This window comes from Microtus ochrogaster, linkage group LG1 (genome assembly GCF_000317375.1).
Source record: "Microtus ochrogaster isolate Prairie Vole_2 linkage group LG1, MicOch1.0, whole genome shotgun sequence".
Lineage (NCBI taxonomy): Eukaryota > Metazoa > Chordata > Mammalia > Rodentia > Cricetidae > Microtus > Microtus ochrogaster.
The window spans coordinates 38805633-38828413 of record NC_022027.1 but is presented as its reverse complement, the minus strand read 5'-3'; the positions used below and the strand labels follow the sequence as shown (position 1 = coordinate 38828413).

General features: G+C 36.7%; 1 protein-coding gene across 20 annotated transcripts in view; it reads left to right on the top strand.

The window, feature by feature from the left end:
• The window catches only part of Adgrl3 (adhesion G protein-coupled receptor L3), a 745864-nt gene that overhangs the window by 449582 nt on the left and 273501 nt on the right, over positions 1–22781 (top strand). For 16 of the 20 annotated variants that reach the window (XM_026785275.1, XM_026785272.1, XM_026785262.1 and 13 more), the window contains 2 exons: positions 591–605; positions 2782–3582. In XM_026785275.1, the coding sequence (XP_026641076.1) occupies positions 591–605; positions 2782–3582 (816 nt within the window). The remainder of the gene's footprint in view (positions 1–590; positions 606–2781; positions 3583–22781) is intronic. The other 4 variants (XM_026785267.1, XM_026785263.1, XM_026785273.1 and 1 more) reach the window with 1 other exon arrangement.

Below are 22781 nucleotides of genomic sequence, written 5' to 3'. Positions count from 1 at the left end.
TCTTAGAGTCAAATATTGAGAGGTGAAAGAAAAGTTTCTTCGGTAAGGATTCTAAGTGCATTCATTCACTCGGAGTCCTCCACTTACCTGTAGCTTTACAAGCTGTACTTCTCATCGTAAGACTGATGCGCTCTCCCAAGTCTATGGTTCTAGGAAATGGTTTGCAGGAGAGGTTTCCTCTGAACAGGTCACCTCTGTAAGCTGCAAAACCAACAGAGCTATTCTGTTAATTAATGGTATCTGCTATAGCATTTGTAAGAGAAACTAACAAAACTGCTTGAAAATTCCAGTGTTATAAACTTGATGACCTCTTTTTCAAATGTAGCTACGGGTGTTCTTGCTATGGTTATTGCACTCCTCATATTATTTTTACAGTAATTTTTGATGTTTATGCTGTATTTTAAAGTGTATGATTATTTTAAAAGTATTTATTTGGTGAAATATTTTAAAGGTGTTCAATTAAGCAAGCATGACTGCAATAAATTATTTACTTTCAGTTTGGAAAAGGTGAATAAAAGTGCTTGGCCAATACCGTACCATTAATCTATTCTCTTTTCTCCTTTCTCTCTTTACTTCTCTCTCTCCAATAGAAGTGGAACAAAAAGGTAATTAAATACCTTTCATAAATTATATACTATTTATAGGCTAAGTTGTTTAACAGCTTAACATTTAGCTAAATAATTTTGTTATTAATTCTTATTTCATGCAAATTTATTGACTACTTCTGCTGCTCAACTTCACTTTAATCTGTTTTACTGACCAGTGCTGGTTTGACCCTTTTACCTAACACCAACTAGTAATATTATAAAATCATCAACCCTGTCTTTTATTTTGCTTTATTTGAAACTTAGGAATTAGAAATCCAGCAGGTATGGTAACTAATGATTGCTTTAGATTTGTTCCTCATTCTCTCTTAATTTCCCTTAGCTCTACTGTGCTTCTCCTTCTACATTAACTAACTACTGGAGAAAGGGGACAGAATACTCTTCTTAATTATCCTCAGTGCCATTAGTGTCTGTGGCCAAGCGACTCTGAATGCACACAATCTTACCTACAGTTAGTAACCTTGAGCCCACTATTAATGATAACATAAGGTTAACATACAATTTTGAGTTACAGAGTCACTCGTGTTTGTAGCAAAATTTCCATATGAAAGCTCCTAAGTTCTATACCATCATTATTGTTTTCAATTACAAATTTATAGTGGTCCCTATCTTTGCAGAATGTGAAGGTCAACTTTTGCCACAAACCTTTTTATTTCTTTAGAAAGTAAGTCTTTGACAATCTTAGGAATGTCCTTTCATTTCAGCCACCTTTACTGTATAGCTGAGGTTCTTCCCAGACTGTTTTCCAGGGGATCTGTGTTTCTAGTTAATACTGAGGACCTAATCACTAACACCAAAGGATAATCCTTTATTCATTAAAAAGCAGGTCAGCGTCCAATGCCTTGTGGCTTCCTACTTTTTTTCACCCAGGAAAGTTCTAATCATCTCAAACCTAACAGCGGACTGCATGGTTGTTTCTTCAGTGTGTTTGCCTTGCAAGTAGATGCAAGCAACGCTTCCCAGAGCAGGTTCAGAAGGACACAGTCATCCAAAGTGGTTTCATGGAAAGGGATCAAATTGTGCAATATGTTCACTCACCCAACTTCCGATTTAAAGATTCATCGCTATACTTAAGCTATGATAATCTTTGCCACACTTTTATGTACTATCTATCGTATGTCATAACTAAATGTGGCTACAGGTCCCCTTTTTCCTTGTGTGCAGCTGTGCCACAGCCGCTTCAAGAACCACCCTTTGGGAAACGTTGCTCTGTAGTCCCTTCATTTCAGATGGCCCTGCCCAGCTTTCTTACCACCAAACTGACAATATTCTTCAGTGAGTTATACTAAACAACAAAAAGAATAGAATGATTCCTGTCCATTTTCCTTCTGAAGTATGAGCAGCAAAATTATAGCAAGTAATCTTGTTTTTTTTTTTTCAATTCCTTTCTCATGTAACAGTAAAAGGTACATGTTTTTAAGTTCCAATAATACTGTACTTAACAGGACGTTTTTAACTGATTAAAATCTAGATCCTGGTTTTTTTTTTTCTGTAACCTTTCACTTTCTTCTTCTCTTCTTCTTCCTTTCCTTTCTTTCTCTCCCTTTCTCTTTTTCCTTCCAGTATCCATCCATCACTCATCTTTAATTGAATGGGTTGCATGCTCTGTGTGTTGCAACAGCTTTGAGAGCCACCTCCCCCTCCCCCTTTTTTTTTTGCTGGAAGATTCAGTGGCCAGTGTTGCAGATCTTTTTTCTTTTCCCTTATTCAAATGATAATAATGTGGAATATCAATTTATTAATGATTAATAACTATCAAATCGTCAATTTCATCAGAGTGGAAACAATGGATTATCATTTTCAAATGAGATACAGTTCTTCATTGAACTAAAAAAGCATCATGTGTAAAGTTGGTACTTGGTAATATGTCTATAGAACTCATAGACATATGCTACATTCAGACATGCACCAAAATATGTGTTTGTCAAGGAAAAACTCAGAAAAGCACAGCTGCTTCTGAAGAGGCTGACATTTTTCCAACAAGTGACATCAAATTGTTTGAAGACAAAAATACAAAATTAATGTGGAAAAATGCTTTGTATAACAAACAGTAATGCCACAATATAAGTGGTGGTGGGTATCGCTTGTTGGAGTTGTGTTCTGTTTGCTAAAAGTGAAAACACACAAAAGGAGATTCAATTAATATATTTGTTATTATAACTTTCCCTCCTGACAGTTTTTCTTTGTCCTGGACTGCTAAAAGGAGTGTACCAGAGTGAGCACTTGTTTGAATCGGACCACCAATCTGGGGCATGGTGCAAAGACCCTCTACAGGCTTCCGACAAGATTTATTATATGCCCTGGACCCCCTACAGAACTGATACCCTGACAGAGTATTCATCCAAAGATGACTTCATTGCTGGAAGGCCAACAACGACCTACAAGCTCCCTCACAGAGTGGATGGCACTGGATTTGTAGTATATGATGGTGCCCTGTTCTTCAACAAGGAACGTACCAGGAACATAGTAAAGTTTGATTTACGGACTAGGATAAAGAGTGGAGAGGCGATCATAGCAAACGCCAATTACCATGACACATCCCCATACCGATGGGGTGGCAAATCTGACATAGACTTGGCAGTGGATGAAAATGGATTATGGGTAATCTATGCAACAGAACAAAACAATGGCAAAATTGTCATTAGCCAGTTGAACCCTTATACCCTACGGATTGAGGGGACATGGGACACGGCGTATGATAAAAGGTCAGCTTCCAATGCGTTTATGATTTGTGGGATTCTGTATGTGGTCAAATCTGTATATGAGGATGATGACAATGAGGCCACTGGTAATAAGATTGACTACATTTACAACACCGACCAAAGCAAAGATAGCCTGGTGGATGTACCCTTTCCTAATTCCTACCAGTACATCGCAGCTGTGGATTACAACCCCAGAGACAATCTGCTTTATGTGTGGAATAACTACCATGTTGTGAAATACTCTTTGGACTTTGGACCTCTGGATAGTAGATCAGGTAAGTTTGATTTGGGGTAGTTTTCAGAGAAAAACTACTATTTGTTCTCAATAAGCTGCTTCGTGAAGTTTTAATTCCCTATGCAATCTTCTGACTTGAGTATCTAACACATAATATTAATTGTGCTTATTTTGGAAAGGTTGGTTGTTGTCTAAGAATACGGACCTATGATAAATTGACTCTGTCCCTTATCTAGTTCGACTCCTACATCATCCTGCTTTCTTTGAGATATATTTGCCTTTATCATATAGTTACTTCTTTCATAATGAAATAGAGAAAATTTCTGCTTATATTGTATGCTGTTCTTTCACATTAATTGTGGAATGTTCTTGAGAATATCTTTTGCCATTTGGAACATATCAAAATGTTAACTTGGCATAATGCTTTCTTGAGCTAGGTGCCAACAACTTGACCCAACAAAGTACGTTGCATAAGACCAACCATCAGGGAAGCAGGAATTAGTTGAAAGTACGTGTCTCAGCAAACTTAATAGTAACTCCATAAGTACAACAGTTCACATGTTTTAATGAATGACAATAATTAAAAACACTGTCCTATTTAAGCCTGAGATAATCTTTAATTTCAATTATTTAAATGGTTCCCTCTTCCAGAACCCACTATTGACTTTTAATATTATATAAAGATGATTGTAAAAATCTTTAATAATTTTCATTTTTTTATTACTAGATTTTTTTTTTTACTAGGCATGGTGGCTCATGCCTGTAATCTCTGCACTTGGATGGCTGAAACAGGAAAATTGCCAAGGATTCAGGCCAGTCTAAGTAATGTGGAATTCTAGTCAAGCGTAGGCCTCAGTCTGTAACATTATCTCAAAAGTATGCTAAAAAAATAAGTCAGTAAAAGTTTAATTTTGTAACATGCCATAGTACTGTTGTCCAAGTTAACGTGTACTGGAAAACACAGATAGAAGAGTATGAATTTTGGTAGTAATATAGTTTTTAAAAATACATTATTTATTTCAAGTATAGTTTAGTTTTTGTTGGGTAGTGGTGGCACATGCTTTTAAACCTAGCACTTGGGAGGCAGAAACAGATGGATCGCTGAGTTTGGGGCCAGCCTTGTCTCCAGGACAGCCAGGGCTACATAAAGAAACCCTGTCTTGAAAAAAATTAAAAATAAATTACAAGAGTTTAGTTGTTACTATTTCTCATTTTCTGAATTATGTGCCATACCCTTCTGAGCATGCTATTTTATTGTTTATTTTAACCCTTTACACACAGTACTCATAGAGAACTGATGAGCTAGCTTCATTCATCTTTGTATTATGAACATGTCTGATCATAATTTCTTTGCAGACTTTAATATAGTGTTTTCTAGAAATAGGGCATAATTGGCTTATTTTCTTTTTTATTTATTTTATTTATTTTTCCATTCAAAAATTTCCACTTTCTCCCCTCCTCCCATTGCCCTCCCGCTCCCCCACTCACTCTCCTCCCTCCCCCTCCAGTCCTAAGAGAGAGCAGGGATCCTGACTTCCTTGCTCACCTTCTCCCTCCTTCTGCTCTTCAACCAAGCCAATTGTAACATGATAACACCAGAAACCAGATTACAATCGGCTTATTTTAAATGCACAAATGTATAATGGCTTTCCACCTCTTCCTCGAAGAAACTGATAAATTTGGTAGCATTTTTTTCTAATCCTTAAAGATCTTCAATCAGTGATGTCATATCTTTCCACAATTAGCCATGCTGATGTTATGTCGAATTAACTTTTCTACAATGAGAAGTCTCTGGTGCAGCATCTCTAGTAACAAGTTCTAGCTTCTCTTGCAAAAGATAAATGATAACTCTCCAAAACGACATTCCCAGCTGTATGACATGCTGGTAAGACTCAGACTCAACCCTTCTCAGCTGAGAACACAGACACAATCGATAATTTGGATAATTGTGTGAAGTCTGTATCTCACAGATCTGACCTTTTTAAATGAAAATTTGTATTTTTCTGTGATCATACTGTTTATGAATAATATGTAATCTTTTTCGCTTTACTCCACTGTGGCATGAAGTAATTCCTAGTGGAAACATATTTTTATTCTTGGTTTGTAGTGCTAGAATAAAGGGGCAACAACATCTCAAGTTTCATTGAACTAATAGATTTTGTCCTATTTTTATCTGAATAACATTCTAAAATGTACTAGTATTCATAGTAATTCAAAGTATTAATAAACACATGTATATTCATTTATTTATTTATTTTTGGTTTTGTTTTTAGAGGAGGGTTTCTTTGAGACTCAGTTCTGGGGAACTTGCTTTGTAGACTGGCCTCAAACTCACTGAGATCTGCCTCCCAAGTACTGGTATTAATGGCATGTGCCACCACCACCCAGTTAACACAATTCTTCATCCAGACTTTATAAATTAACCTCGAAGAATACTGTACCTTCACTTCAACGTATTTAGACACTTGCCCAAAATATGTCTGGTATGCACCCAAAAACTTTATACATGTATGTATATAATCTCTCCACATATGTAAACAGAAATATACATATATTTATATATAGATAAGAATTGCATTAATTGTTTATATAAGGAAAAATTTACTTCTCATTTAAAATTATTTCTCTGCTTATGGGAGTTAAAATGTGGGCCATCTTGATGGCATATATTAGTGCTACATTCTAAGATGCTGTTTGTGAAGAAAAAGATATTAAGAAATTATAGATTTCATTTTAATTGGACTCTTTTAAGAAAAGAGATTTGGTTTTCATTGGTTTTGAATGTTCACACTTAAAACTTTGTCCACTTTACAAACAGTGGAATTTCACCTGTATTGAATTTGTCAACATAATCACCAAAAAAGTATCAATTTACATGCATGGATGCTCAAATTAAAAAGGTAGTACTCTGGCATTGGACCTACTGCAATTTAGAGGTGGAAAGAATAACTGTAGAAGTAAATTTTATGCATGGTATGTGTGGATATGAGGATTTCAATTAGCATTAATAGGAGCTGTTCATCTTATTCCACAAAAACAGCTTTAGCTGGGTATTTTTCAGAGTAAATTACACTGGTGTTTTTCAAAGCAGCTGCCTGGTGTGAATTCGTACTGTCATTTTTGTTATGGGTCTTCTTGTGTCTGGATACAAAAATCTAAATTTAAAGAAAATAGTGTAGGGCCAGAAATGGAAGGGAAGGAGGCATGGAGGAAGAGAGAGAGGGAGGGAGGGAGGAAGGAAGTAGAAAAGGAGAAAGAACAAAGGCAAAATGTACTTGCTGTCTGCTGGTATTCAACTGAGGATTTTTCTCTAATTAGTTATGTTTTGTTAACAAGAGGTAGAATTCTCAAGTTTTCATGGAAAGGGTTACTTTTGTTTTATTTTTGCTGTATGAAACTATTCTGAACTATTCTGTACCACACAAGACTTACTCTGGGAAGATAAAGTGCAAACATTTCTCTCTTGAATCTATAGAAAGAGACTCAACCATGCTTCCCAATAGGTGGCATCTGCCTTTGAACCTGAACACGAGAGTCTAAGGATCTGGCTTTGAATTCTACCCTGGCTTCTTTTTTTTTTTTTTTTTTTTGATTTTTGAGACAGGGTTTCTCTGTAGCTTTTTGGTTCCTGTCCTGGAACTAGCTCTTGTAGACCAGGCTAGCCTCGAACTCACAGAGATCCACCTGCCTCTGCCTCCCAAGTGCTGGGATTAAAGGCGTGCGCCACCACCGCCCGACCTACCCTGGCTTCTTGTCTGATTATTCATAGTTTCTGTCTTGGGTTTGACAACTGTGGAATAGGAAAATCATGTCTATCGTAATATATTGTTAAACTTTAATTAGATGATGTTTATTTGATACATTAAGAATCTTAGTCTGATTGCTGCAGGGTAACTATTACCCATATTATGTATTTATAATAGAAAGATGTTCGTTTCTGTGGCCACTGCTTTTGTGTTGTGTTTAGTTTATGAGGCAGTTTTAGGAGTAGTGTCAGTGCTCTCTTTTCTCCTCAGAACTATTCTATGACGTGTTGAAGCCATTTTTTCAATTCTAATCCCTTCCTCATCTCCCAGCAGTAAATTAATTCTCCAGCACAGAGTGGGAAGACTCTGTTTAGTCCCTTCACACAACGTCTATGTTTGCTTTCTTCTCCAACAGAAAATCTCTGTGAAACAGATTGTTTTCAGCAATATGTATGTAAAGAAATTAGTTTTAATCAACTCATATAAAATTTTAATTCAAATGCTCAATTTAGACTATAAGTGAAGATCTCTTGGGAATATAGTTAGGGTTTATTCTTCTTAGAAAAGCTTAGAAGTTTAATGTTTGTTTCTGGTTTTTCTCAGAAAACATTAGTTTCAGAACGTTAACCTCTCCTCGTTTATTAGGCATTTATCAAATACAAAATTGTCAGCGTTCGTGTGGTTTTTCAGCATGAAATTAGTGTGAAGATAGCTAGAAACATACACTGATGCTGCTATTTAATATTCATTTTAAGCATTCAATTATATCAGAAAACCATTTCTTTAGAAATATTAATAATGTGATATGCTTCACATTAAGGAATTCAGTGTGTATAATCTCCAAATACAAAAACCCTTTTTGGAGGCATGTTAATAGCACTTGGATTCATACTGAGATATGCTCGTTGATATTGTTTAGTCATTTCTGTCTATAGTCTTTGTTGACTGAGAAACAATAGATGTTCCATAATGATTTGCTGAAGGATTTCAGGAATGCATGAGTAAATGAAATTGTCTATACTTGCTTGTTCAGTCTACTGTGAGAATGAAAATGTTTTTCATGCAATCCCTGGCTGGTTCTCTCAGTGTATGCCTAAAGTATCTGTTACCTGGAAGTTATATCAAGTCCTGACATCCTCCCCAGTCCCACCTCCACTTCTTCATCATGTGTAAAAGTTTAGAGACTGGAGAGGTGGCTCAGCAGTTAGGAGCACTGGCTGCTCTTCCTGAGGACCTAGGTTTGATTCTCAGCATGCACACAGCTGGTACCAACTCTCTGGATCTCCATTTCAAAGGCATCTGGCTTCTTCTCTAGCTTCTGTGGGTGCCAGACGTGTATGTGGTGTACAGACATACATATAGACCAAATACCCATTCACATTAAATTAATAAATAAGTAAACAACTTAAAAATAAGTTGAGCTCGTGTAAAAGAGGAGTGCTAAAGCAAATTACCACCTAATGTAATTTCTTGCAAAAGCAATTGAGAGAAATTAAAGTCCGTGGTCCTATAATACGGCAGAAAGTATTCAGTTGCTTAAAGAATTTTTTGTTATGAAAAAATCTCCAGTTAACAGGTTGCACAGACTCCTTCAACTTAAAGAAAATGAAAACTGTCTTATATTTAATGTGGGCTGGTGGTTGCCCTCTACTGAAAATGCATTTTGTGTGAAAACAAGAGACTCATTGTTGGGTAACCTGTAAAAGAAACCTTATTCAGCAGTCACGGTAGAGTTTAAACTGTTTGTGAAGGACCTGTTTGTCTGGGTTGGGCAGAGTCCCAGGCCTGTAACTATTAAGTCTAGAATTTTCTCCAGAATGTATTTTTTGACTGTCTATATCAAATGTCATCATTACCTCAGTCACCTGTTGTCGACCTTGTCTATTAGCCTTCTCCTAGGAACACTTGACTATTTCAGAGATGGTTTGAGTTACTCTGATATGGGAAGCATATTTCTAAGCCTGTCATTGGGCACCCAGCTGTCTCACTGGCTTTAGTCATTGCTCTCTCTCTTAGCTGCTTTTCCTCCCAAACCACTTGGTGCTAAAATCAATATTTATTACTGCAGTGGATTGATTGGTGAGATGTTTCCTTTGACTCTCACCATTTAGTCCTAAACTATTCATATAAAAATCTAGGTATCCCTTGTCAAATATACAAATATTTCCCAACATTTCCTTCAGAAGGAAAATCAAGCTAGTTACACAAAGAGAGGTGCCTAGCCTGAAAATGTCTCTAAACTTACTGTGTCTAAGATACAAAAGTTCACTGTTGGGAATGGGTGACAAACACGTGGGACGGTAAGTCCTAATGAAAGAACGCTGAAGACAGGTGTTACAAGCTTAGCGCGTTCCTCTTTCCAAATACAATCCACAGTTTCGCAGGCAGGCCCTAGAGATTATGCAAATGAGCATCTCTGCTACACGCTGAAGAGAGCAGGCTCTAAAGCAACAACACGGAGTCTGAGCACAGCCACTGAACAATGCAGATTGTTAGGTGAACCTTCTGTCCTTATAATATGCTAATTAGTGCATTTGTGTCTCCCGCAAAAGCTCTGGCTATGTCGTGATGAATAAGAACTTTAAACACACATGACACCTCGTTAAAATGTAATTTTCCCATCATATATCTGAGCCCTTTACTTTGACAGCTGAGTAATATGAGTGCTGGGCAGAGCATCCCGAACATTTTTGAAAGTGCCACATGTTGGATAGGCAGCTGAATCTGCTAGCTGAATAGCTTACTTATATGGGGTGTACTAGAGACAGGAAATAGAGTGTGAAAACACAGGGTTCCTCCGCCAGACTCGTCCTCTTAGGGGTCAGTTCTCAGTTCCACTTGAGATGCCATGCAGTCTCCAAAGTTTGCTTCACCACCATCTTTGCAAGCCGAGCGAAATCTGCAAAAAGGAAAACACTCCACAACTTGTTGCTAATCTCAGCCCCAGCTGGAGATTTTGCTCATCAGCTGTTTCCCTGTGTGGGAGAACTCCCTCCCATTCTTCCCAGGCTTCTTCATTGCCTGTGGTGACAGCTGCTGCTGACTGACATGGCTGTTGCTGCATTCCCAGGAAGTACAGAGAAAACGTAACAAAATTTTCCTGCTCTGTGTCAGCCGAATTCTCTCCCACAATTTTTACCTTTCCTGTATTTTTTTTTCCTTACCACTGAGGGTTAAACTTTGGAGAATGACCCCATCTGCTTTTCGGACTCTGAATATAAAAACTGTAGTTTGGTTAAAAAGCAAAGCCACGCCTCACTCTCTCTACAGCTGCACACAGCCTGTGTTTCTTATGAATCTGACGTCTAAATGACCTTCCTAGTAGAGGTGCTGCTGACACAATGAATTATGGATGCAGGATTCCTTTCCTTCCTACAAAGTGAAGTCTCCAATAAATGAATCCCTTTTAGAAGATGATGAAAATTATTTCTACACTGAACCTTCAGGGACATACAAAGACGAGTTCTTTCTGAACGAGTGTTCTCATGCACACTCGAGCTGTGTCTTCTGGAGCTGTTGCGTTGCTCATTAGCATGTCCACCAGAGGGCAGGCAGGTGGAACTGAAGTGATTTTGCAGCTCCATATGAGCCCTCCTGTGATGTTTGGCAACAGTAGCAAGGGTGTGATTGCTGAATAGGAAGGTGGGGAGGGTGTGCCCTTAATCTCATCCTTCTGGCCATACTAGCACAGATGAAGCAGACTCTGCTACATTACATATGAGCTGCTAAAATTGCTATGTCTGATGATACCTGCTTAATGTCCAATTTGAAATATTTGAAGTGGTAGTCAAGAACCTTAGATAAGAGCTTGCAAGCATGACTTTTAAAGTACAGATCTACTTCTTTCTTAGTAACTGTTTTTCCACTAGAAATCTAAATTCTCCAATAATTTTGATAAATGGCATAACTGAAGATACATAAATGGTAGATAGATAAAATCTGTACTATTGTCTGGTTCTATAGAGTGAGACCTGTTATCAGATCTCTCTGAAAACAAATGGAGAATATTTCTTTGTATTTGCTTTGGAAGAGTGCTGTATCTCTTCATGCTCTTTATGTAACAGGACAAATTTACACATACTGTCTATCTATGAATATTGCTGAAGGTACAAACCAAAACTCTCTTTTACCTTTTCTGCAAAGTGTTTCATCAACTAAATGTTTTAGCTGTAAAACTCAATCTTTTAAAAATAATCTTACCCAGAAAAAATACTAGCAACATATAAATGCAAGGAAATAGTTAGCTGTGTATTCGGTTTCTGTCAGTCTGGTCAATCTGATGTTCACTTTCATCATGTTGCCTCCATCTATGCTTTAGAAGAATGAGCAGTCATAACAAATGCAAGGGAGGTCAGACAGAATATACGTATGAAGAATTAAGTCAAAGTAAATAAGGTGAAGTAGCCAGTGCAAGAATATACCAAAGCTAAAGTAGAGTGAAGGCAAGCAAACATGTCTGCTATTTTTGAACACCCTCCAGACCTGGATAACTTCTAGATTTCACATACCTTAGAAACACTGGAAAATTATCAGTCCCATGTAACTCAGACTATTACATCGACATCAAATGTAGATGTAAATTTCAAAGACACCTCAATTGGAATCATAAAGATGTGATGCTTTTATATTTACATCTCAAAACTTACCCGTGGCACGCAGCCTAAAAGAAGATGATAGTGTGGTTTGTGAAATGGAGTACAGTGATGTGGTAGCTTCTTGGAAATACTTGAAGAAGCAGATTTAATTATTGAAGGATTAGAAGGATTAGTTGGAAACTTTGCAGAGATTCTGAGCAATTTGAAGGACTTTAGAGATTTGAGGACTAGATCTTTATTAGATTTAGACCTACTTAGCATGTTATATCCATTTTCTGAATTCAGATGCATTACTAACTATACTTTCATGCTCATTATGTTTGAACAAAATTGGAAAAATGATAAAAAATATAATAGAGAAATGCAAAAAGAACAAGGAAGATAGAAATATAAAGATAATAAACTTATTTTTCTTTTGGTGTTCAAATGGACAGTAAATGAATGAGGTGTATTTTCCTTACAAGGAAGTTATGAGCTACCATGTACTTTTCTTTGTTAAAAATTACTTTCCAAGTCTGATTTAACTGAACAACTAAGGTTAATAAAATAATTAAGGACAATGTGAGGAATGCTTATTCATTTATAATTTAATGTCAAGCATGTAAACCATTTCTGAAAACAATTTAGCTATAGTTACATAGGAGAATTTTCTGAAAACAATTTAGGTGTAGTTACATAGGAGAATTTTTTTCCCTTTCAAAATTATCTGCTTAGATTTCATAACCAAAAAGCATATTAATGAGATAAAAGAATATACATCTTTGCTCTTAGTTTTTTTTTTTTTTTTTATGGAAAAAGAGCCTCAGCAAGGAATGGAATACATAAAACCAAAGAAGACTGTTTGAAGTTCCGTGTTTTAATACTACATTTGATGAAAATGGAAGACTAAAATAGATGATAGGGTAAAGTATCTTAGGAATCACAAGGTCCCTTTTGGGATTTGAACGAACAAATGAAAAATGACAAAATATTATTGAGGAAATAGTTGTGAAAGAAAGGGCCTGGCCCTATTTTTGATGTTTTCTTATTTGGGCTAAGGATAAAATAACTGTGAATCACTCATCTCATCCATGATGACTATATTCAAACAACCCATGTAGAAGCAGAATTCACAAATATCACCAAATTCTACATGAACTTTGTCTTCCCTATGCCGTCACATTGGTGATGACATTAATTTATGATTTGGGCACAGTAGGAAATTGATAACAAATAATAAAAAATACATACTTTTGTTACAGAGGTTTCTGTCTCGCTCTGTCCTTCAGTTATTCAGTACCAATGAAACACACAGAAGTTTATATTAACTATAAACTGTTTGGCCTATTAGTTCAGGCTTCTCATTAACTCTTATACCTTATATTAACACATAATCTTGTCTGTGTTAGCCACGTGACTTGGTACCTTTTATCAGTGAGGCATTGATTGAGCCTTTCCATTTCCCAGAATTCTCCTATTCTGGTTGCCCCTCCTATACCTCCTGCCTGGTCACCCCACGTATACTTCCTGCCAATCAGTGTTTTATTAAACCAATACAAGTAGCAAATCTTTACAGGGTACAAGACCATTGTCCCACAACATACATTAATACGGTCTGAGGTTTGAAGACATTACCTGTCTCATAGACATGGTACTGTGATGTCATATTAGCTGACCTGGTAAACTAGGCAAGTGGGGAAAAATACAGTGCAGATCTGTAGGAGAACTGGGATGTTTCTCACCCCCAGAACACAAGTGGTTTGGAATACAGATCATGAATTATTTCTGGTATTTTTCATTTAGTATTTTTGGAGAGAAGTTGACCATTGAAAACTAAAGTCAAAAATAAATAAAATTTTCATTGAGAGATTCTGTTCTAGTTTTAAAAGTCCTCAGCATGCTAGCTAGAGTTTGTTTCCATCTCTTGATTAGAGAGTCCTGGAGCAGCACATAGCATGTTCTTGAGTTTACTCCCACAGAAAGAGTATAATGAAATAATTTAAATGTCCTACTGGCAAAGCAGATATACTTCTGTTGATGCATTCTAGTACTTAGTATAGTGAAAATCTCAAACCACAGTGGCTTGCATTTGATTTCATTATGAGGACAGAAAAGAGGAAAAAGATAAAAACAAAATCTTAAGTATAAATACACTTTTGTTCAATTTGAATGAAATGAAGGCCGACTATTATAATCATTGTGAAATTAAAAATTTGTACTTTTAGTTTAATACTAAAATTACTAGGATAGGGCATTCATTTTCTCATAGAACAGTGTAATTATCGCCTCTTTTGTGGTCTAACTCTTCCCAGGAACTAGTGTGTTCATTGAAGGCAATTCCGTGAGTGTTTTTGATGAAGGAACCAATGCTGGCAGGCAAAGTCATGTTCATATCAAAAACTGTAGAGAGCTACTAGGGTTATGGATTGCAATTTTGTTTAATCATTTGGAAAAAAAACACTTTTTTGTTTTGTTTTGTTTTTTGTTTTTAAAGACGGGGTTTCTCTGTGTAGCTTTGCAGCCTGTGCTGGAACTTGCTTTGTAGAGCAGGCTGGCCTCACACTCACAGATAGACCTGCCTCTGCCTCCTGAGTGCTCGGATTAAAGGTGTGCACCGCCATTGCCTGGCTAGCAGACACGTTTATTGAAGCAACTGTTTTAAGGGTGTTGGAAAAATAGAAATACTTGTTCATATGTTTTGTGTAACAAAAGTATGAATGCATAAAGAGTACATACATGCCATCCCTGTGGTCAGATGGAGCTTAGATTATGCACTGGAGATGTGGCACAAATTTAAACTGTCGGATTGCACCCTAGATTAAATCAGAAGTTGTGAAAGAAGATCCTATTATCTATTTTCAACAAGAAACTGAAAATTCTTAATATTCTTAATAAGAACACGATCCTTAGTAGATTAACAAAGGATATGATAATGCTATTGCATTTTGGCGTTTTCTTTTCCTGTGACTTTTTTTGTTTGTTTTTTGTTTGTTTTTTTGTTATTCGAGGCAGGGTTTCTCTGTAGCTTTGGAGCCTGCTCTGGAAATAGCTCTTGTAGACCAGACTGATCCCGAACTCACAGAGATCCGCCTGTCTCTGCCTCCCGAGTGCTGAGATTAAAGGCATACGCCACCACCGCCCGGATTCTGTGACTATTTTTGACTATCGTCTTTGTATGTGGTTGACAAACTCCAATTTACCAACTCACTACAAGAAGTATATATAAGTCACTCTGGGAACATGTTAAAATGCCAATCCTCTACCTGTTCCCTGCAATGTGTCTCATCAGAGTTTTAAAACATGAATTCATTGCTTCAAGAGAGCCCTGAGAACAATATTTTTAAAGGAGATTCTGTGTTAGATAAAGAAGCCCAGCTATAGGTGCCTAACACTTAAGCAGCTCTTCTGCCTTGGAGTGAGAACTTGTCTGAGTTCATCAGTAGTCTGTAGAGCCATGTGTATGCTACCGCCTCTGTGGGCTCAGGCAGCTCTGACAAGGAACTCCATCACTTTGTTTCATTAAATGGCCCCGCTTTGTGTTCTCACGAAATTACAGTCTGGGTGGTTGTCAGCGAGGAGAGCAGCAGCCTGATCCAGGGTAGACGTGTCCCTTTGTGAGCTTGTCCTGGCGAAGCAGGGTGCCATTTATCCTCACCTTGAATAGCTGGGGAAAACCTGCCCAGTGAGAAGCTCTCTGAGCCTAGGCAGTCATGCAGAGCTCTGCAAAGGATCGTGCTCTGTTCGCGTGTTTGAAGGGTGTTGTAAGGGGTGGGCAGAAAGACAAATTAGAGCTGTTACTGTAGTCAGAGGTATTTTGTAATGTAAGCAATGGGGCTCCATGCTTACCGCAGGTAAATCCTCGCATCTCCATATTTTCAGGCAAAGGTATATTTCATTCTGAAAAATGGAATTAAGTACAATCTGAATTTTTCATTTCGGCTGCTAATCTTTGCAGGTGTACTAACATATAATGTGTCACACATGACGGATACTTTCTTCCAGCCGTTTCACTGATTTCCCTAAGCATGGGTAGGGAAAACACTGTTCTAAGCTGTTGTGTTGCTGCCTTGAGACCCACCACTCCTTCTGGCCGTGCTAATTTATTCTGCCTCCTCAGAAGCAGCGTGAGTGGCACTTTTCCTTGCCAGGGGAGATCTCAGTGGATACACAGATCCTGAGAGCCTGCCACCCCAATCAGGATGATGCATAAACTCTGGTCCAGCTTTAGTATTCTCATTTTTCTCCTTGAAAACAGAAACAGCTGTTGAGCCTGACCCGAGTGAATTAAACATGCTGTTATATTTATGGGACTCTAATACCATATATGTTTTTTCAAGATTCGTATTTTTAAATCTGTGTGGGTATGTGTACACGTGGACACACGCACATATGCGTGCAGGCACACTTGGAGGCAAAGGATGTTGCCAGATTCTCTGCAGTTATTGGCAATTGTTACCCATCCACTGTGGGTATTGGAGAGCAAACTCAGGTCCTCTGAAAGAGCAGCCATAGCACTGGAGCCATATCTACATCGTGTGTGTGTGTGTGTGTGTGTGTGTGTGTGTATGTGTGTGTGTGTATGCATCACATATGTATGTATATACACATATTTTTAAAATTGACCATGAAAGTATTGTCACATGCAATGAAATAACATTTAATTTATTTATTTATTTATTTATTGGGTTTTTTATTTATTGATTGGTTTTTTTTTTTTTTCGAGACAGAGTTTCTCTGTGGCTTTGGAGCCTGCCCTGGAACTAGCTCTGTAGACCAGGCTGGTCTCGAACTCACAGAGATCCACCTGCCTCTTTAATTCATTTATTAATTTTAGGCAGTTACAGTGTTGAAGCCCAGACGAGGCTGGCCTAGAACTCATGGTTCTTTTGTCTCAGCCTCTTGAGTGCAGGAATTCTAAGTGTCCTCCCACACTAGACAAAAAGGTTGTATTTAAGGGAAATGTCTCTTTATTTTAACCTCCCCTTTGGCCTCCTTTTCTTTTTTTGAATTATCATTTGACGATACATCTATGGTTATTGTAGGAAACGATACAGTGTGGGCTGCAGCCTAACATGCATGAGCTTCCACTAACTCTGATGTCAGCAGCTCTAATGACTCTTTTTATCATAGAGAGTAGGAATTATATTCACTGATTGTAGCTGTAGCGTTGGTCATTATATGTGGAGCTTTATAAACAATGAGCAACTGTATCGTTGTTTATATTGCATAATTTTGTTTATTCATTTTAAGAGTTTTGTGACAGTAGTGTTGCTTCATAGCACATTTATGGTAATGAAGAAGTCAATTAGCAATATTGAGCAAGACTTGAAAACATAAGTCATAGTAAGTAGTGTTAAAATATTGATGGTAGTCATCTGTAGAAAAACAAAATAAGCTTCAAGCAAAGTGGGGAAATGGTCAGAGTATTTAAAAATATTTGAGAATCCTTTGGTGTTCTTTCAAAAGAAAAAAAAAATACAAATACATACTCTTTAATATACCTAAATGAAAACTGTTACTTCTCTCGTCATTTTCCTTCTTATGCCTACAATCCCCCTGTGGGAGAAAATGGACATTTCCTCTAGCAACAAAAACAACAACAACAAAACAGTCATTTTAAATAATAAAATCAACGTGATAGAAAAAGACAACTCTGCCAGTAAAGGAGGCAGGCAGCTCACCCAGGATACTGGAATTCTAGGAGCTAACTCAGACATATTGATAGGAACAGTCTGGGTGTTTAAAGAAGTCTTAATTCAAGCACTAGGAGATCCATAATTGGAAAGAATCCCATAGTGACTGCTGATTTCGCCTCTAATTATAAGGGAGTTTGTTGTGTCATAAACCCACTTAAGCACTCTGGGTTCTGATAGGAAAAGTGTCCCCAGGCTCTACGAGCAGACTGGGTGTTACCAGAAATTCACTTCGGCGGTCCAAGCATTAGACTGTCATGAAGTAATCAATACAGTGATGTGGAAACACTGTCAGGGTGTTTAAATGTGACATCCATTCGGGCCACGAGTAACAAAAAGGTTAATGTTGCACTTCACACAGGTGACTTAGTATATTCTCTCACCCATTGGGGGTTTTATTATGATGATAGAAAGTGGTACTACTGCAATATTTTCTGATATCGTCATTAGCTATGCCTCTGGGTGGGAGCCAAGCATACAAAAAGAATAAGTACGTGCTGGGTTCTCGTAGACCTAAGGGGGTGTTTTTAATGAGAAAAGAGATATTTTTTATTTGTTTATAAATGTCAGAAATATGCATCTCATCTGAGTAGAATTTGCCAAAAGTTATCAAAGCCAAGAAATATACGACAGGGAAGAGATGTTTTGAAAAGTGTCAGTTCTAGATGATGTTTTAAACCTCTTCATCAATATTCTGCCTAGATGAGTTATGACCACACTCAGAATAGTTGATTTCATTTTTTTAACACTGGGTGAGTGTGTATTTTGTACAAAACACTTAACTAAGTCTTTAGTTGCCAAAGTTTGAGCCTAGGTTCCTTGGTTATAAAAGGATACTATTTAGTTACAAAGGCGACAGTTGAAATCAAGGCATGCTGAGAAAACATGCTATAAAATTTGTGTTTGACATAGATTTATTCTTAGCTAAATAAGATATTTAGCAAAATCTCATTTGATATTCAGATGAGGATATGTTGACTAGGTAAGAATATATTAAGCTCTATGAGTTTTTTAAATATTTGATAGTTTTAATGAAAAAAATGCCAATTTCTTGTAACTTGGCTAAGAATAGTAAATCAGTGACTTCATTGATGAAAGACTAGAAAGTGCTTTCTTGTCCTTCGTTTACTCCTCCACAGTGTTGTTAATCATTGATGTTAGTGAAGATGTCTGTGCTATGCAAACTGCATTGCTATATGACAGATTTTTGAGCAGGAACAATCTTAGCATACTGGGTCATAAAGTCAGAAATCAAGTTGATTTGTACATCCACATAGCAATAATTTTAAATAGAAAAATATAATCTGCTGAAAAAGAGTGTTAAATACAAATAAAGTGTGTGTGTATGTTTAGGTGTACACACACATACATACATACATACATACATACATACATATATATATATTTCACATTCTGAACACACACACACCTAAAAAGACATAGATAGGTTGATAGATAGATAGATAGATAGATAGATAGATAGATAGATAGATGATAGAAGCTTCACATGCTGAAATTATGTATATTCGGAATGATGACTCATTTTGGATCATTTTTGTGTGATATGCTGAGATTTAATAAACAGAGCCATATTTTTATCTGTGAGGTCTTTTAGGCTCAGTTGGTATCAAAAGCTTTAAGTTTGAGTTGAGAAAGACCAATGCAGTTTTTAGTTACCTTGGCTATCAGGAGCACAATAGTAATGTGGAATACAGGTGAGGAGTTTCATGCTTTCTCCATTTCTTCATACTGCTGCTTACATTGCATTCAGAACCTCTGGTCACCAACTATTATAAAGCACTTGTGTGAGAGCTGGTCTAGTGGATGCTTGGGTGGTGTGTACTGCAGGGACTCTGAGCCATTTGATGAAAGATCAGAGGTTTAGCTAACAGTATGGCACTTATCTGGGCTCACAAAGGGCCTCACAACCTACTGTTTGGTATTATAACCTATTAAGAGTCTATGAGCTTCCTCATCATCACATGTGAAATTATAACAGCGTAGGCATTTCTGACTTGTTAGGGAAAGGAAGTTAATATGTTGGAAATTCTTCAAACAACTGGTACATAACCTTCAAAAACAAAATAGTAGGCATAAATAGAGACAAGAGTGAGTAACTGTTGGTATACATGTAGATAAATTGTTGGAATGCTGAGGAAGGCAACAGATGTCTTCCACTATGCCATGAAAACTCTTTGGAAAGGAAAGCATTTAGTCTTCATTCCATCAGTGGAGCCTAAACATATGGGAATAAACAATGTGTAAGAATGCATTTCATCCTTTGGCAGTTTAACACTGTGCTTCTCTACTACTGTCCAAACCTTGGTCATTTCCAAACGATGTAAAACTTTCAATTAACTTCCACAACTCTGCTCCTTGACAATTTTCATTTAAAATAGCTATTTTTAATTTATGGGGAGAAAAGAATATGGAACTATTGTTATCTTCTATAGTGGAGTAAAAATTATTCTAAAAGTGCTTGGTACCTGAAATACAGAAGATGCCTTTCAAAGCAAACTTGCGATGGTGCCTGAAGATCCTCAAACCTCTGTTTTATGATATCATCCACCAAAAATCATCTTGATAAATTCATAGAATTTTTTCAACCAGTCTCCTCTTTATTTACCCAAATAAAAGATTGCAGTGCAGTATTGCATTCCTTATAGCATCCAGCAATACTGCAAGGACTTCTTGGTGTGTGTAGCTCTTGATTAAACTTAGTAGATTTGGTAAAAACTTTCTTGGAAACAGTAAATAAATTTTCAAAGAAAAAATCATTAAATTTGGAAGTACAGCTTTTAAAATTGTTTCCTTACAAGGCAATTACTTATTCCTGGTATGCTAAATCTACAATTCCTTTAGGCTACTGAAAAATATCCAGAAAAACAGGAAGGACAACACACCTTTTGACAATAGTTCAGTGATACTAACAATATAGTATTGATATATAATTGAACAGCAGAGGTGTCCCTCTTAGATCTTTGAAGATAAAAATGTTTGCTACTTCCTAGATAATATATACAATTTAAAAGCAGAATGTTCTTTTTGACAGTACTTATACACTCTGTCTTTAGTCAAACTAGTAAGAAGCTTTTCAGTGTTACTATGGCTGTTGTCAAAATGCCAATATCTTTTAATTAAAATGTCTGTGGTTTGAATATAATTGCTAGGCAGTCAGTTTTTATCATTTAATGAATATTTCTTTTACATATTCTCTCATTTACCCCCTTCATTCACTCATTGTGTCAAGGGAGGCTTTTTGCTAGTACTGTATTTGGCTATACTAGGTAACTCTGTTTAATTAAATAAAAGCAAAATAAAAATCAAAACAAAAAGAGGAGGGGTGGATAATACAAAACCTTGAGATGTGCCATCAGGCTACAAGAGTTCGCAGGCCATCCAGAAGGTACCTTTATCATAGCTGCTATAGCTACTATCATCCGGCACAATTACACTTCCTCTGGCCTTGGTTTGTCTTTATTTTCTAACATATCCATGCAAATGGAATATCATACTATGCTCCATAAATATTGAGTTCACTGTTATATGTCATCTCTTCACTGATGAGCTTATAAATTAATATTACTTTATAACAAATAAATATTTGATACCTAGATACTCGTCCATTGTGCTCTATCACTATCTAAGGTAGGGTAGCTCTTGCCAGGATGAAATACCATGATCCAATGAATTTTAGGGAGATGTGGATTAATTGGGTTATATTTCCATATAATAGTCTATTGTTGAAGCAAGTCAGGATAGGAAATAAAATCAGGCAAGAATCTGTAGGTAGCAACTAATTCAGAGGCCATTGAAGGGTGCTGCTTATTGATTGGCTCCTCATGGCTTGCTCTCTAGGCTTTGTAGTAGAACCCAGGACCACCAGCCCAGGGGTGGCACCACTCAGAATTGGTTTGATCCTTCTACCCAAATCACAAAGTAATACTCTACAGGCTTCCTTATAACATCGTATGTAGATAGTTTCTCCATTGAAGTTACCTTCTCTGAGATGAATACAGCTTGTGTCAAGTTTACATAAACTAGACAACCCATCCATGTTTGTTGAAATAGCTAGAACTGGCTTTGAGATCCTTTTAGTTTTCTAGAAAATAGAATGGAATTCATCCAAAAATAACCAAAGTATCTTTTTAATATGATTGTAGACAAAGGAAACTAAACATCCGAGAAATAATCAGGGTTTTTTGAAAAAGTAAAACAAAATATAAAATAACATTCAAGATATCTCTCCGTATAATGAGAATAAAAATGAAATCTTACATTAATTGTTTAAAAGTCTTCAGTATTAAAATAAAAAACAGGAAAAAAGGCATTCAATGGTGCATATAAAACACCTAGAACAAAATGTATTAATTAAAATGCAGTTGCTTCATATTTCTTAATTTCTTCTACTACATCACCTTGGAAGATTGTTAGAAGCATGGAGAAAAATTACATAGATTTCTCTTATATTCTCCGAATGTCTAAATGTGAGGATGACATATTTGTGAATGGCAGCCACATCTCAATTGAAAGTATTGAAAAAAATGAACAAAATCAGCTGATTGTATAATGCTGTCCATATCCTGAAAAATAAATGGAGACAGAGCAAAAAGGAGGAAATAACAAAATGTTAATTTGAAATAAAGAGATGTTATGACAAAACAATTCATATGAAAGAAAATGTTTCACTGGAGGCTGACTTACAGTTTAAGAAAGTTAATTCATTATCATCATGGTGGGAGCATGGTAACTTACATGACACTAGAGCAGTACCGAGAGCTACATCGTGATCTGTAGGGAGCAGACGGTTGGGAGATAAAGGGCGAGCAAGAGGGAGGTTGCCTGACTCTAGGTCTGGTGTGGACTTTTGAAACCTCAAGACCCACACTAGTATCACACTTCCTCCAAAAAGGCACTCCTCCTAACCCTATTCCAACATCCCACCAAGCGACTAGATATTTAAAAAGATCCAGCCTCTGAGGGCTATTCTCATTGTAAACATTACAGAATTCAAGGTCATCATTAATGCCAGTCTGACTATATGTCACTCTGCCTATAAATAGATGATCGACTGATAGATGATAGATAGATGATAGATAGATGATAGATAGATAGATAGATGATAGATAGATAGATAGATAGATAGATAATAGATGATAGATAGATAGATTGATAGATAGATAGATAGATAGATAGATAGATAGATAGATAGATGACAGATGGATA